Source organism: Physella acuta, unplaced genomic scaffold, assembly GCF_028476545.2.
Source record: "Physella acuta isolate Inbredline_101_S28 unplaced genomic scaffold, ASM2847654v3 ptg000283l, whole genome shotgun sequence".
In the NCBI taxonomy this organism is placed as follows: Eukaryota; Metazoa; Mollusca; class Gastropoda; family Physidae; genus Physella; species Physella acuta.
The window spans coordinates 911,682-928,554 of NW_026731802.1; the positions used below are offsets into that span (position 1 = coordinate 911,682).

The following is a 16,873-nucleotide window of genomic DNA, read 5'->3' on the forward strand; positions in this document are numbered from 1 at the left end:
TAAACACAACTAGCAAATATTTTAAAACTAGCATTGCCGTTCTCTGAAAAAAGTCTGACGACATATTTTTTGGTAGTTTGAATAGTAGTGTGTTATTATAAATTTGAAGAAAATCATTTATTTTCTCCTTTTTAGTGCATTACATGACAGCACGTTATTAAAATGTTTTTCATGCATTTCTTTTTCCGTCCTTAACTTTTTTTTTAATACAATAGAGTTTCATGACTAAAAACTATTGTGCTCCAGATGAACATGATTAATGTGCTAATAAAAGTGCGCAATAGTAGTAGGATGCCATACTCATTTCAGAAAATTTTAAGTAAATTAATAAAAAAAACTAATTATGCAACCAATCAAGTCAAATTTAATGGCATATTGCATTGTCATCAGGTCTTGACCCACTTGCCAAATTTTAAAGAAATTGATCAGTTAAATGTGCCCAAAATTTTGATCTAGACAAACAGGATTAAGACAGACAGAGGAAACAAGTTAAATAAAAGCTTGCAAAAAACTTTTCTCACCTCACAGTTTCTCACCTCACAGTTTCTCACCTCACAGTTTCTCACCTCACAGTTTTTCACCTCACAGTTTCTCACCTCACAGTTTCTCACCTCACAGTTTCTCACCTCACAGTTTCTCACCTCACAGTTTTTCACCTCACAGTTTCTCACCTCACAGTTTCTCACCTCACAGTTTCTCACATCACAGTTTCTCACCTCACAGTTTCTCACCTCACAGTGTCTCACCTCACAGTGTCTCACCTCACAGTTTCTCACCTCACAGTTTCTCACCTCAATTTCTCACCTCAGTTTCTCACCTCACAGTTTCTCACCTCACAGTTTCTCACCTCACAGTGTCTCACCTCAGTTTCTCACCTCACAGTTTCTCACCTCACAGTGTCTCACCTCAGTTTCTCACCTCACAGTTTCTCACCTCACAGTTTCTCACCTCACAGTGTCTCACCTCAGTTTCTCACCTCACAGTTTCTCACCTCAAAGTTTTTCACCTCACAGGTTTCTTCTGTCTTTTTTGCTTTTTTTTTCTTCTTTGGAATCTTTTCTGAGTTCTGTAATTAACCAGGAAATATGTCAATCATTCACCCAATGCCATGGCTGGCCAACATTCACCTACCAACAACTGAGTGTTAACTAAACAAGCAACTGCTAGCACTACAGCAACAAGCAACTGCTAGCACTACACCAACAAACAACTGCTAGCACTACACCAACAAACAACTGCTAGCACTACACCAACTGCTAGCACTACACCAACTGCTAGCACTACACCAACTGCTAGCACTACAGCAACAAGCAACTGCTAGCACTACACCAACAAACAACTGCTAGCACTACACCAACAAACAACTGCTAGCACTACACCAACTGCTAGCACTACACCAACTGCTAGCACTACACCAACTGCTAGCACTACACCAACAAGCAACTGCTAGCACTACACCAACTGCTAGCACAACACCAACAAGCAACTGCTAGCACTACACCAACTGCTAGCACTACACCAACTGCTAGCACTACACCAACTGCTAGCACTACACCAACAAACAACTGCTAGCACTACACCAACTGCTAGCACTACACCAACAAGCAACTGCTAGCAATACACCAACAAGCAACTGCTAGCACTACACCAACAAACAACTGCTAGCACTACACCAACTGCTAGCACTCCACCAACTGCTAGCACTACACCAACAAGCAACTGCTAGCACTACACCAACTGCTAGCACTACACCAACTGCTAGCACTACACCAACAAACAACTGCTAGCACTACACCAACAACTGCTAGCACTACACCAACAAGCAACTGCTAGCACTACACCAACAAGCAACTTCTAGCACTACACCAACAAGCAACTGCTAGCACTACACCAACAAGCAACTTCTAGCACTACACCAACTGCTAGCACTACACCAACAAACAACTGCTAGCACTACACCAACAAACAACTGCTAGCACTACACCAACAACTGCTAGCAATACACCAACAAGCAACTGCTAGCACTACACCAACAAGCAACTTCTAGCACTACACCAACAAACAACTGCTAGCACTACACCAACTGCTAGCACTCCACCAACTGCTAGCACTACACCAACTGCTAGCACTACACCAACAAGCAACTGCTAGCACTACACCAACTGCTAGCACTACACCAACAAGCAACTGCTAGCACTACACCAACTGCTAGCACTACACCAACTGCTAGCACTACACCAACTGCTAGCACTACACCAACAAGCAACTGCTAGCACTACACCAACTGCTAGCACTACACCAACAAGCAACTGCTAGCACTACACCAACAAACAACTGCTAGCACTACACCAACTGCTAGCACAACACCAACAAGCAACTGCTAGCACTACACCAACTGCTAGCACTACACCAACTGCTAGCACTACACCAACTGCTAGCACTACACCAACAAACAACTGCTAGCACTACACCAACTGCTAGCACTACACCAACAAGCAACTGCTAGCAATACACCAACAAGCAACTGCTAGCACTACACCAACAAACAACTGCTAGCACTACACCAACTGCTAGCACTCCACCAACTGCTAGCACTACACCAACAAGCAACTGCTAGCACTACACCAACTGCTAGCACTACACCAACTGCTAGCACTACACCAACAAACAACTGCTAGCACTACACCAACAACTGCTAGCACTACACCAACAAGCAACTGCTAGCAATACACCAACAAGCAACTGCTAGCACTACACCAACAAGCAACTTCTAGCACTACACCAACTGCTAGCACTACACCAACTGCTAGCACTACACCAACTGCTAGCACTACACCAACAAGCAACTGCTAGCACTACACCAACAAGCAACTGCTAGCACTACACCAACTGCTAGCACTACACCAACAAGCAACTGCTAGCACTACACCAACTGCTAGCACTACACCAACTGCTAGCACTCCACCAACAAGCAACTGCTAGCACAACACCAACTGTTAGCACTACACCAACAAGCAACTGCTAGCACTACACCAACAAGCAACTGCTAGCACTACACCAACTGCTAGCACTACACCAACAAGCAACTGCTAGCACTACACCAACTGCTAGCACTACACCAACAAGCAACTGCTAGCACTACACCAACTGCTAGCACTACACCAACTGCTAGCACTACACCAACAAGCAACTGCTAGCACTACACCAACTGCTAGCACTACACCAACAAGCAACTGCTAGCACTACACCAACAAGCAACTGCTAGCACTACACCAACTGCTAGCACTACACCAACTGCTAGCACTACACCAACAAGCAACTGCTAGCACTACACCAACTGCTAGCACTACACCAACAAGCAACTGCTAGCACTACACCAACTGCTAGCACTACACCAACAAGCAACTGCTAGCACTACACCAACTGCTAGCACTACACCAACTGCTAGCACTCCACCAACAAGCAACTGCTAGCACTACACCAACTGCTAGCACTACACCAACAAGCAACTGCTAGCACTACACCAACAAGCAACTGCTAGCACTACACCAACTGCTAGCACTCCACCAACAAGCAACTGCTAGCACTACACCAACTGCTAGCACTACACCAACAAGCAACTGCTAGCACTACACCAACTGCTAGCACTACACCAACTGCTAGCACTACACCAACTGCTAGCACTACACCAACAAGCAACTGCTAGCACTACACCAACTGCTAGCACTACACCAACAAGCAACTGCTAGCACTACACCAACTGCTAGCACTACACCAACTGCTAGCACTACACCAACTGCTAGCACTACACCAACAAGCAACTGCTAGCACTACACCAACTGCTAGCACTACACCAACTGCTAGCACTCCACCAACAAGCAACTGCTAGCACTACACCAACTGCTAGCACTACACCAACTGCTAGCACTACACCAACAAGCAACTGCTAGCACTACACCAACTGCTAGCACTACACCAACTGCTAGCACTACACCAACAAGCAACTGCTAGCACTACACCAACTGCTAGCACTACACCAACTGCTAGCACTACACCAACTGCTAGCACTACACCAACTGCTAGCACTACACCAACAAGCAACTGCTAGCACTACACCAACAAGCAACTGCTAGCACTACACCAACAAGCAACTGCTAGCACTACACCAACTGCTAGCACTACACCAACTACTAGCACTACACCAAGAGTTTTACCTCTGAGCTGTTCTGTGTCTGGAATGTGGAGATAGGAGCGAGGTGGGGGCTGGAGCTGACCTCTCCCTGTGAGGGTGCCACGGGCATGGGGATGGATTCACTGTCAACATCATCTTCATGGATCAGGGCTGGGCTGCTGCTGTCTGATTGGACAGGACGAGGACGTCGTGGGTGGGGGACGGGATCTGTGTCTGCAAAGTTCAATCAATCTTCCATCTTGAGGGTGGGGTGGCCCAGCACAAAACATGGATGTGATGGCCCCATGATGGCCCCAGCACATAACATGGATGTGATGGCCCCAGCACAAAACATGGATGTGATGGCCCCAGCACAAAACATGGATGTGATGGCCCCATGATGGCCCCAGCACAAAACATGGATGTGATGGCCCCAGCACAAAACATGGATGTGATGGCCCCAGCACAAAACATGGATGTGATGGCCCCATGATGGCCCCAGCACATAACATGGATGTGATGGCCCCAGCACAAAACATGGATGTGATGGCCCCAGCACAAAACATGGATGTGATGGCCCCATGATGGCCCCAGCACAAAACATGGATGTGATGGCCCCAGCACAAAACATGGATGTGATGGCCCCAGCACAAAACATGGATGTGATGGCCCCAGCACAAAACATGGATGTGATGGCCCCAGCACAAAACATGGATGTGATGGCCCCAGCACAAAACATGGATGTGATGGCCCCAGCACAAAACATGGATGTGATGGCCCCAGCACAAAACATGGATGTGATGGCCCCAGCACAAAACATGGATGTGATGGCCCCAGCACAAAACATGGATGTGATGGCCCCAGCACAAAACATGGATGTGATGGCCCCATGATGGCCCCAGCACAAAACATGGATGTGATGGCCCCAGCACAAAACATGGATGTGATGGCCCCATGATGGCCCCAGCACAAAACATGGATGTGATGGCCCCATGATGGCCCCAGCACAAAACATGGATGTGATGGCCCCATGATGGCCCCAGCACAAAACATGGATGTGATGGCCCCATGATGGCCCCAGCACAAAGCACAGATTTAAACAATCAGAGTACCAAATCAAAGTGAGGGATATCTGGACTTACCAGCTGTTATTGTCTGGATGTCGTCACTGTCTGTGTCACTGACATCTCTCGATTCGTCTTCAGTCACATCTCTCAGGTTGTACTTGCCAGGGTGGACCGGCTCACCTGAGCCCACCTCTAGGCCCGCAGCAGGACCTGTGTACACTGGACCACATTCACATACACTGTTAACATCTGCTAGGTGACCACATTCACATACACTGTTAACATCTGCTAGGGGACCACATTCAGATACATTGTTAACATCTGATAGGGGACCACATTCACATACACTGTTAACATCTGCTAGGGGACCACATTCACATACACTGTTAACATCTGCTAGGGGACCACATTCAGATACATTGTTAACATCTGATAGGGGACCACATTCACATACACTGTTAACATCTGTGTACACTGGACCACATTCACATACACTGTTAACATCTGCTAGGGGACCACATTCACATACACTGTTAACATCTGCTAGGGGACCACATTCACATACACTGTTAACATCTGCTAGGGGACCATATTCACATACACTGTTAACATCTGCTAGGGGACCACATTCACATACACTGTTAACATCTGTGTACACTGGACCACATTCACATACACTGTTAACATCTGCTAGAGGACTACATTCACATACACTGTTAACATCTGCTAGAGGACCACATTCACAAACACTGTCAACATCTGCTAGGGGACCACATTCACATACACTGTTAACATCTGCTAGGGGACCACATTCACATACACTGTTAATATCTGCTAGGGGACCACATTCACATACACTGTTAACATCTGCTAGGGGACCACATTCACATACACTGTTAACATCTGCTAGGGGACCACATTCACATACACTGTTAACATCTGCTAGGGGACCACATTCACATACACTGTTAACATTCGCTAGGGGACCACATTCACATACACTGTTAACATCTGCTAGGGGACCACATTCACATACACTGTTAACATCTGCTAGAGGACCACATTCACATACACTGTTAACATCTGCTAGGGGACCACATTCACATACACTGTTAACATCTGCTAGGGGACCACATTCACATACACTGTTAACATCTGCTAGGGGACCACATTCACATACACTGTTAACATCTGCTAGGGGACCACATTCACATACACTGTTAACATCTGCTAGGGGACCACATTCACATACACTGTTAACATCTGCTAGGGGACCACATTCACATACACTGTTAACATCTGCTAGGGGACCACATTCACATACACTGTTAACATCTGCTAGGGGACCACATTCACATACACTGTTAACATCTGCTAGGGGACCACATTCACATACACTGTTAACATCTGCTAGGGGACCACATTCACATACACTGTTAACATCTGCTAGGGGACCACATTCACATACACTGTTAACATCTGCTAGGGGACCACATTCACATACACTGTTAACATCTGCTAGGGGACCACATTCACATACACTGTTAACATCTGCTAGGGGACCACATTCACATACACTGTTAACATCTGCTAGGGGACCACATTCACATACACTGTTAACATCTGCTAGGGGACCACATTCACATACACTGTTAACATCTGCAAGGGGACCACATTCACATACACTGTTAACATCTGATAGGGGACCACATTCACATACACTGTTAACATCTGCTAGAGGACCACATTCACATACACTGTTAACATCTGCTAGGGGACCACATTCACATACACTGTTAACATCTGCTAGGGGACCACATTCACATACACTGTTAACATCTGCTAGGGGACCACATTCACATACACTGTTAACATCTGATAGGGGACCACATTCACATACACTGTTAACATCTGCTAGGGGACCACATTCACATACACTGTTAACATCTGATAGGGGACCACATTCACATACACTGTTAACATCTGCTAGGGGACCACATTCACATACACTGTTAACATCTGCTAGGGGACCACATTCACATACACTGTTAACATCTGATAGGGGACCACATTCACATACACTGTTAACATCTGCTAGGGGACCACATTCACATACACTGTTAACATCTGCTAGGGGACCACATTCACATACACTGTTAACATCTGATAGGGGACCACATTCACATACACTGTTAACATCTGCTAGGGGACCACATTCACATACACTGTTAACATCTGATAGGGGACCACATTCACATACACTGTTAACATCTGCTAGGGGACCACATTCACATACACTGTTAACATCTGCTAGGGGACCACATTCACATACACTGTTAACATCTGATAGGGGACCACATTCACATACACTGTTAACATCTGCTAGGGGACCACATTCACATACACTGTTAACATCTGATAGGGGACCACATTCACATACACTGTTAACATCTGCTAGAGGACCACATTCACATACACTGTTAACATCTGATAGGGGACCACATTCACATACACTGTTAACATTCGCTAGGGGACCACATTCACATACACTGTTAACATCTGCTAGGGGACCACATTCAGATACATTGTTAACATCTGATAGGGGACCACATTCACATACACTGTTAACATCTGTGTACACTGGACCACATTCACATACACTGTTAACATCTGCTAGGGGACCACATTCACATACACTGTTAACATCTGCTAGGGGACCACATTCACATACACTGTTAACATCTGCAAGGGGACCACATTCACATACACTGTTAACATCTGCTAGGGGACCACATTCACATACACTGTTAACATCTGATAGGGGACCACATTCACATACACTGTTAACATCTGCTAGGGGACCACATTCACATACACTGTTAACATCTGATAGGGGACCACATTCACATACACTGTTAACATCTGCTAGGGGACCACATTCACATACACTGTTAACATCTGCTAGGGGACCACATTCACATACACTGTTAACATCTGCTAGGGGACCACATTCACATACACTGTTAACATCTGCTAGGGGACCACATTCACATACACTGTTAACATCTGCTAGGGGACCACATTCACATACACTGTTAACATCTGATAGGGGACCACATTCACATACACTGTTAACATCTGCTAGGGGACCACATTCACATACACTGTTAACATCTGCTAGGGGACCACATTCACATACACTGTTAACATCTGCTAGGGGACCATATTCACATACACTGTTAACATCTGCTAGGGGACCACATTCACATACACTGTTAACATCTGCAAGGGGACCACATTCACGTACACTGTTAACATCTGCTAGGGGACCACATTCACATACACTGTTAACATCTGCTAGGGGACCATATTCACATACACTGTTAACATCTGCTAGGGGACCACATTCACATACACTGTTAACATCTGCAAGGGGACCACATTCACATACACTGTTAACATCTGCTAGGGGACCACATTCACATACACTGTTAACATCTGCTAGGGGACCACATTCACATACACTGTTAACATCTGCTAGGGGACCACATTCAGATACATTGTTAACATCTGATAGGGGACCACATTCACATACACTCTTAACATCTGATAGGGGACCACATTCACATACACTCTTAACATCTGCTAGGGGACCACATTCAGATACATTGTTAACATCTGCTAGGGGACCATTTTCTTATTTTCAGTGCATTTACAAGCTGATATAACATTATCCCGTTTTTTTTCTACTGTTTTATATTAATAAAATTAAGATTTTAAACTTTATTATTAAAAACTACATTTATTTATCTTTGATTTATCACTTTACCTTTAGGCAGTGGTAGTAAAGGTACAATGGCTGACTCTACCTTTAGCCAGTGGTAGTAAAGGTGCAACGGCTGACTCTACCTTTAGCCAGTGGTAGTAAAGGTACAATGGCTGACTCTACCTTTAGCCAGTGGTAGTAAAGGTGCAATGGCTGACTCTACCTTTAGCCAGTGGTAGTAAAGGTACAATGGCTGACTCTACCTTTAGCCAGTGGTAGTAAAGGTGCAATGGCTGACTCTACCTTTAGCCAGTGGTTGTAAGAGGTGTAAAAGAACTGTGTGATTTATAAAGATAACTTTGAAAGTTAGGAACACGCAGCTACTGACCATAATTATAATTATCCGATGTCCTGGCATCACGGACCGCATCACCCTTGACCAATGGTCTGCTGTCATCTCGCCCTTTACGCCCAGAGTTTGGCCTGTTGCTATTGTCATTGGGTTGTATCATCAGCGGCATTTGCCGTTTCTTTTTAGCATTGAGTTCAATGAGGGCTCTTTGGTTCTCAAGTTTGTTGTGTTTGTATTCATCGGGTATACTACAAGAAATCATGACATATACAATAGGAAAATAAATATACTCTTCATATATTTTACAAGAAAATTGAAATACAACACAAACTGTTAGGTCTATGACATAGCTATAGGACAAACTGTTAGGTCTATGACATAGCTATAGGACAAACTGTTAGGTCTATGACATAGCTATAGGACAAACTGTTAGGTCTATGACATAGCTATAGGACAAGACAAACTGTTAGGTCTATGACATAGCTATAGGACAAACTGTTAGGTCTATGACATAGCTATAGGACAAACTGTTAGGTCTATGACATAGCTATAGGACAAGACAAACTGTTAGGTCTATGACATAGCTATAGGACAAACTGTTAGGTCTATGACATAGCTATAGGACAAACTGTTAGGTCTATGACATAGCTATAGGACATGACAAACTGTTAGGTCTATGACATAGCTATAGGACATGACAAACTGTTAGGTCTATGACATAGCTATAGGACAAACTGTTAGGTCTATGACATAGCTATAGGACAAACTGTTAGGTCTATGACATAGCTATAGGACATGACAAACTGTTAGGTCTATGACATAGCTATAGGACAAACTGTTAGGTCTATGACATAGCTATAGGACAAACTGTTAGGTCTATGACATGAAATGATTCCATCTGTAGAAGGTCATCAAATTTGAACATTTTAACATTTAGCAAGAACAGGTCATGAGAACAGGTCATGAGAACAGGTCATGAGAACAGGTCATGAGTACAGGTCATGAGAGCAGGTCATGAGAACAGGTCATGAGAACAGGTCATGAGAACAGGTCATGAGAACAGGTCATGAGAGCAGGTCATGAGAACAGGTCATGAGAACAGGTCATGAGAGCAGGTCATGAGAACAGGTCATGAGAGCAGGTCATGAGAACAGGTCATGAGAACAGGTCATGAGAACAGGTCATGAGAACAGGTCACGAGAGCAGGTCATGAGAACAGGTCATGAGAACAGGTCATGAGAGCAGGTCATGAGAACAGGTCATGAGAACAGGTCATGAGAACAGGTCACGAGAGCAGGTCATGAGAACAGGTCATAAGAGCAGGTGAGGGAATGATGACTGGAGTAAGTGTTAAGATAAAACCAAGTGACCCACCTGCCAGGTGGTCCACTCATGTTGGCATCTGATGAGCTACAAAAGACAGAAAAAATAGTTCACTCTTCTATCCTACTTAAGCAATGGTGCTGTGAAAAGAACATACTCAAGTTATAACTATTCTTTTAGTAAGGCCTGCTAGGATGCTGTCAAAAGAACATACTCCAGTTATAACTATTCTTTTAGTTAGGCCTGCTAGGATGCTGTCAAAAGAACATACTCAAGTTATTACTATTCTTTTAGTAAGGCCTGCTAGGATGCTGTCAAAAGAACATACTCAAGTTATAACTATTCTTTTAGTAAGGCCTGCTAGGATGCTGTCAAAAGAACATACTCCAGTTATAACTATTCTTTTAGTAAGGCCTGCTAGGATGCTGTCAAAAGAACATACTCCAGTTATAACTATTCTTTTAGTAAGGCCTGCTAATATGCTGTCAAAAGAACATACTCAAGTTATAACTATTCTTTTAGTAAGGCCTGCTAGGATGCTGTGAAAAGAACATTTCCATCCCTGCAAATGTCATGTTTCCTACAAAATAAGTGGCACCACTGCAAATGTCATGAAAATGAAAAACTATGGTGTTTACAACATACTAAAACTATATGGCACTCATTAATCTGATAATCTGACATAAGTTAAAAGTTAAATAGAAACCTCACCACACACAAATTTCTAAACATAGCAGTTGATATAAATTACAAACGATGGACGTACCCCAACCTCCGCGTATCCTGGGGGACACCTGCATACATACTTGTGAGGAAGAGAAGGCAGACTGCTCAATTCTCTAGGCACCTACAACTTACTTTGGAGACTTGAAACAGCTGCAGGTTAGCACATTCACAAGCAGCCTGTCATTTCAAATATGGAGGAAAATGTATTTGGAATCAAACAGCCTTACTTTGCTAGAAAAATGTCCACCATTTTGTTTAAAATTTTTAAAAGGCATTTTTTGTGTGGATATTTTTCTCTTTTAAACTAAATTTGTCCGTATAATATTTTTTCTCCCACGAACAAGAAGCGGAGGGGTCATGGGGAGTTCACATAACTTTTGAAATCAGTAGGCCTATAGAATATGTCATAGAAAGACCATAGCTATCTGAGATTGAATGTGATGTCATTTTTATGTTTGCCAACACAAAATGTATCAAACACATCCTTAGGGTCCTGGTGAGTTCACATAAGCAACTCTTGCTACTTGCTGGGGCATCTAGTCCAGTCACCTTTTGCTAGGATTTCAAAATTTGAAGTGCGAAATAAAATGGAAGGCTGAGGTAAAAGGTAGATGGGATGGCTTTAAAAAACAGAAGCCGCTTTAAAATACTGGTAGATAAATTAGGCAATAGTTACACTAACAGCATGCAAAGTTAACAGAAACTAGGCTTGGGGGGATTTTCTTTTCAAGAACTGACACATTTTGGATAACTTTTTCCATATTTTTGGGGGGAAAATATTGAAAATATCGAAAAATTAAGACAAAAAAATTTGTGAATTCTAAAAATGTGTAAATCTGTTAAAATTAGGAATCTTGATCTAGATTTAACCTTAAACTAGTACCGTCATACCTAATCATCCAAAAGAAATGTGCGTTTCCCATCAAATGTTTGAAAAAAATTAACAATAGATCTAGTAGCAGCAGGACAATTTGAATAGCAGGACGATTTGAATAAGAATGTGTGGAATACTGTGGAATGTCAGCTGTTTCTAAAGAGGTCATTTCCAATTTTAATTTTTTTTTTTTTTTTTAAACTTCATAAAAGGTATGCAAAAATTGAAAATAAGCGTAAAATAGGAGTAAATAAGTGAAGGAGTAAATGAGTGAAGGAAATAGCAGCTCAAATGGAAAGATAGGAGTAACTGAGTGAAGGAAATAGCAGTTCAAATGGAAAGATAGGAGTAACTGAGTGAAGGAAATAGCAGTTCAAATGGAAAGATAGGAGTAAATGAGTGAAGGAAATAGCAGCTCAAATGGAAAGATAGGAGTAAATGAGTGAAGGAAATAGCAGTTCAAATGGAAAGATTGGATTTCCATTTGAGAAATCCAAAAAGTCACATCCTGGATTATTTTATTAAAAAAAAAAAGGAAGCCATAACAAACATCAACCTTCTGTAAGTTCTGTTTTTTATATCAATTTTTTATCTTATAAACAATACACTTCGCAATGGTATAGGCTAGGCCAAGATTTAATAAGACAGTTTAAATAATTTTATGTAGACTCTAGAGAGTAGATCTAGTAGTCAATTTAATGAATTAGCAATAATCATTAGCCAATTAGTAGCCTGTTTCATAATGTTAGATGGTGCTATGATAATAATCAACAATTAAAGCTGCTGGTACCCTTTGTGTTTGAGGGGGGATAAATGACATCACTCCAAGTCTGGAAAAAATTTAGTGTTAGAATATCAAGAAATTGATGATCTTATGAGCTATGCCAGTAAAATATGTGCCCCTTTTGGTTCTAATTAAGCCTGAGAGTTTTTACTCTCTTGTATACAGAGTATGGAGGAAGTTTTGGTGTTGAATAATGAACTCATTCCATCTTGATGCAACTAAATACGTCCTCCAGGGATTCCGTCTGACACCTCCCCAACTTTTCAAACCAGATCATGAAATCTCCATGCCCAAGATTAGTACTCAGACTCACGTAATAGCAAGAAACCTCAAGATTATCTTGTTGTGCCAGTATTGTTATATTTATCTGAAATTTTGTCCATTTCTGAGTGCATTACTGTTTGTAAATGTTAAATTGATTAATGTTTAGATTAGATTTTCTTGCTAAATCTAAAATTTACTCAATTTTCAATTTTAACATGACCACTGAATAATAGACATCCTTATTTAATCCATTAGACACTAATTTTTGAAGTTTTTAATTTGTTTTAAACTAAATTACAAAACGTCACCCTTCCATAACAACCATGTTATATCACTCTTACAACGACTCTGTTCACTTTATAATTGGCTATGCAACAGAGTTCCTGACTAGTGATGAACCAGATAAGGGCACGTGGTTTTAAGAAAATAAGAATAAATTGGTTGTGATATGAGAGTTGGTCCTATAAAAAAAGGCTCTCAATATTTGATTTCTTTTTTCATAGACTGATAAAACTTATAATGCTTTACTTACTGGCTCATTTTTTTTTACCTAGGCCTACATGTTGATATTTTATTAATTTTAATGAAACCAACTTTTGAATTTAGCCTCTGTTCTCCAAACCAAATTTTAAAATGCTTTTCTGACATATTTAGCCCTGCCACCCATAGTTTGTTTTTATAATGTGAAAACCCCGCCATTTTGCTCGTGGTAAACATTTTAAACAATAACTCTATGAAGGTCACTGGATCTAAGAAAAATCATCGGAAGTCATACATCCGGTGTGGACCCCATTTTATAGTTAGCAACCGGCCTTGCCTCCTGGTTAGCAAGCTATACTAGTTTAGATAATTAATACATTTGTTAAATGCATGTTATAAAAAACAATGTAGCTTCCCTTTGTTCTGAAATGAGTTTGTAAACTGGTAGTGGGGACTGAAGAGGGATTGAGATCTAATAATAAAATAATATATTTTGAAAGATTTTACAGTTTTACACATACTTTATCATATACGGAATATATATAATAAGGCCCAAGGGTGCATAGTAATTTAGTAGGCCTAATCATTCAAAAATCTAAATTGTGATTTTGACAAATTCTGACATATTATAACCTTCTGGAGATAGATCTAGATCTAGATTAATGATCAATCTTAGTTTTTAAACCCTGTCCGGCTCTTCTTTTATCTACATTTTAATTTTTTATTTAATTTAGTTAAATTTTTAGTAAATTTACTAATTTAGTTAAATTTAGAAATCTAGGATCCACACTAGCCACACACACAGAATGACGGACGATCATTATAAAAGTTGATAGGCCTACATCTAAATTTGTGGAAAATGTTAAAACTTTATTATTAACAGGTATCTAGATCTATATGTTTACAGATTTTATTATTAAGTACACTGACCGTAAAAACGTAAGTTGTGCCGCAAGCAGAGGAATCCGATCGATTCCATAGGTGATATTAATACTTTGCGTTATTTCATGACGTAGTTCCGGGAGAATGAATGCCCTCCCTTTGTAAAATTGTTTACTGTTGTCATGATTCAAAACTATCTCCAATGCGTATTTAAATGGAATACGAAATATGATAATTTAATATTCCTGTAAGTTAAAATTGCGCAAGATAGTACATGAAAAAATATAAATATATTAGTTCACAGATATTATTTATTATTTTTATTATTAATTAATTTAAACGTTACATATACCTATATATATATAGGCCTATATATATATATATATATATATATATATATATAGGCCTATATATATATATATAGGCCTATATATATATATATATATATATATATATAGGCCTATATATATATATATAGGCCTATATATATATATATATATATATATATATATATATATATATATATATATATATATATATATATATATATATATATATATATGTGTGTGTGTGTGTGTGTGTGTGTGGGTGTTTGTGTACATTTGTTAATCTATTTATTTATTTTTACGTATTTATTTGTATTAATTATTTATTTTTACGTATTTATTTGTATTAATTGTATTCATATCAGGATGGTAGCTTAACTTAAAGGAAGCATAATTTTTTTTTCGATTTTTGAGTGCTGGGGAGTGGCATTGTCTTTTCTGGATCTTTAAATATATAAATATTAAATGTATAAATATTAAATATATAAATATTAAATATATAAACATTCCAATACAATTAGGGGGGGGGTACACAATTTAGAGATCGTTACCAAAACAACTGTTTCGTTGAAAAGTCGAGATTTTGATGTTTTCCCAAGCTTTTATCCAACTTACCTGTATCCCTCACTCGTGCTTTTGTCAATTGTATTTCGTAGTGGCTCGAAACTGGCGAGAAAAATTTCGAGCACTTCGACAAGACTGATTTCTGCATTGCGATTAAAATTTTAATTAATAGTGTAAAATAAGCAACACGTTTTTAAAAAGCTTTAAGTCTATGTGCAAACAAAAAGAGGAAGAAGAAAAGATGGGAAGGCACAGGGAGAGGAATGCAGGAAATGATTTTTAAAATTTAAAAAAAAAAACCTCGTGGCGCACGAACGGACTAGGACAGGGGTCTCCAAACTTTTCAGTCCGAGGGCCGCATTAACTATCAAATTTCAGTTCGGGGGCCAGTTAGTTCCAGGCATGTCTTTGATTTTTCTGGGCAAAGTTCCTCAGCCATACCCAACAAACGTTTTTTTCCGAGGACAAAAAGATCGCCGCGGGCCGGATGAGATGTCCTCGCGGGCCGCATCTGGCCCGCGGGCCGTAGTTTGGAGACCCCTGGACTAGGACAACGGGACAGACAAAAAAAAAACCCACAGAGTGCATAAAACTAAGAGTAGTCTTTTTTTGGAATGTGCATCAATGTCTTTCTTAAGGTCCCGACCTTAAGATAGGCGCAGTCGTACAAGCACTGATAGTTCATTATTTTAGTAATTCATCACATTTTCTTCTTTGTTTCAATTAATTTTGATTTCCCGAAAATGGCGGCACTGCTCACCCCCACGCCAAATCCCTTTGTGTGAAAGAAAGTTAAGGATGAACGAAGGGGAATAACTCCTCAATATTTTTAGTTATATCCCTTCGTGTTTTATGATCGGGACGGCGATCGGATGATGGGTGATAAAATAAAAGACACACACACACACAACATTGGCCAGAGGCGTAGCGAGGGGGGTACATATGTCCTCGGGCACCGATCTTAGGGGGCGCCAAAATGAGTTGGAAAAACTAATTGAAAGTTTGAGGGGGGGGGGGAGTGCAAATTGAAAGTTTGAGGGGGGTGCAAATTGAAAGTTTGAGGGGGGGGGGTGCAAATTGCAAGGTTGTTCCCGATGGGGCGCCATATTGAAAGTTTGTCCCGGGCACCCGGAAGGGTCGCTATGCCTCTGATATTGGCTATCTTTCTGAAGGTTGAAGGCTAATTCCTGCATAGCGTAGCTTCTCTGATAATCAATGAACTGGTGTTGAAACATTGTCAAAACAAATCAGTTAATAGTGTTTGTTACATATTTATTTCCTGCATATAGGCCTA

General features: G+C 40.8%; 1 protein-coding gene across 5 annotated transcripts in view; it reads right to left on the reverse strand.

Moving 5' to 3' along the window:
* Positions 1–14,838, reverse strand: part of LOC131939527 (tubby-related protein 3) — a 35,538-nt gene extending 20,700 nt beyond the window's left edge. For 2 of the 5 annotated variants that reach the window (XM_059297880.1, XM_059297879.1), the window contains exons 1-7: positions 14,738–14,838; positions 11,446–11,582; positions 10,731–10,766; positions 9,393–9,604; positions 5,314–5,457; positions 4,215–4,405; positions 992–1,066 (exon numbers count right to left, since the gene is read on the reverse strand). In XM_059297880.1, the coding sequence (XP_059153863.1) occupies positions 992–1,066; positions 4,215–4,405; positions 5,314–5,457; positions 9,393–9,604; positions 10,731–10,766; positions 11,446–11,483 (696 nt within the window). In that variant the 5' untranslated portion in view covers positions 11,484–11,582; positions 14,738–14,838. Of the gene's footprint in view, positions 1–976; positions 1,067–4,214; positions 4,406–5,313; positions 5,458–9,392; positions 9,605–10,730; positions 10,820–11,445; positions 11,583–14,737 lie in introns of those variants that run through there. The other 3 variants (XM_059297878.1, XM_059297877.1, XM_059297881.1) reach the window with 2 other exon arrangements.
* Positions 14,839–16,873: the final 2,035 nt, after the last annotated feature.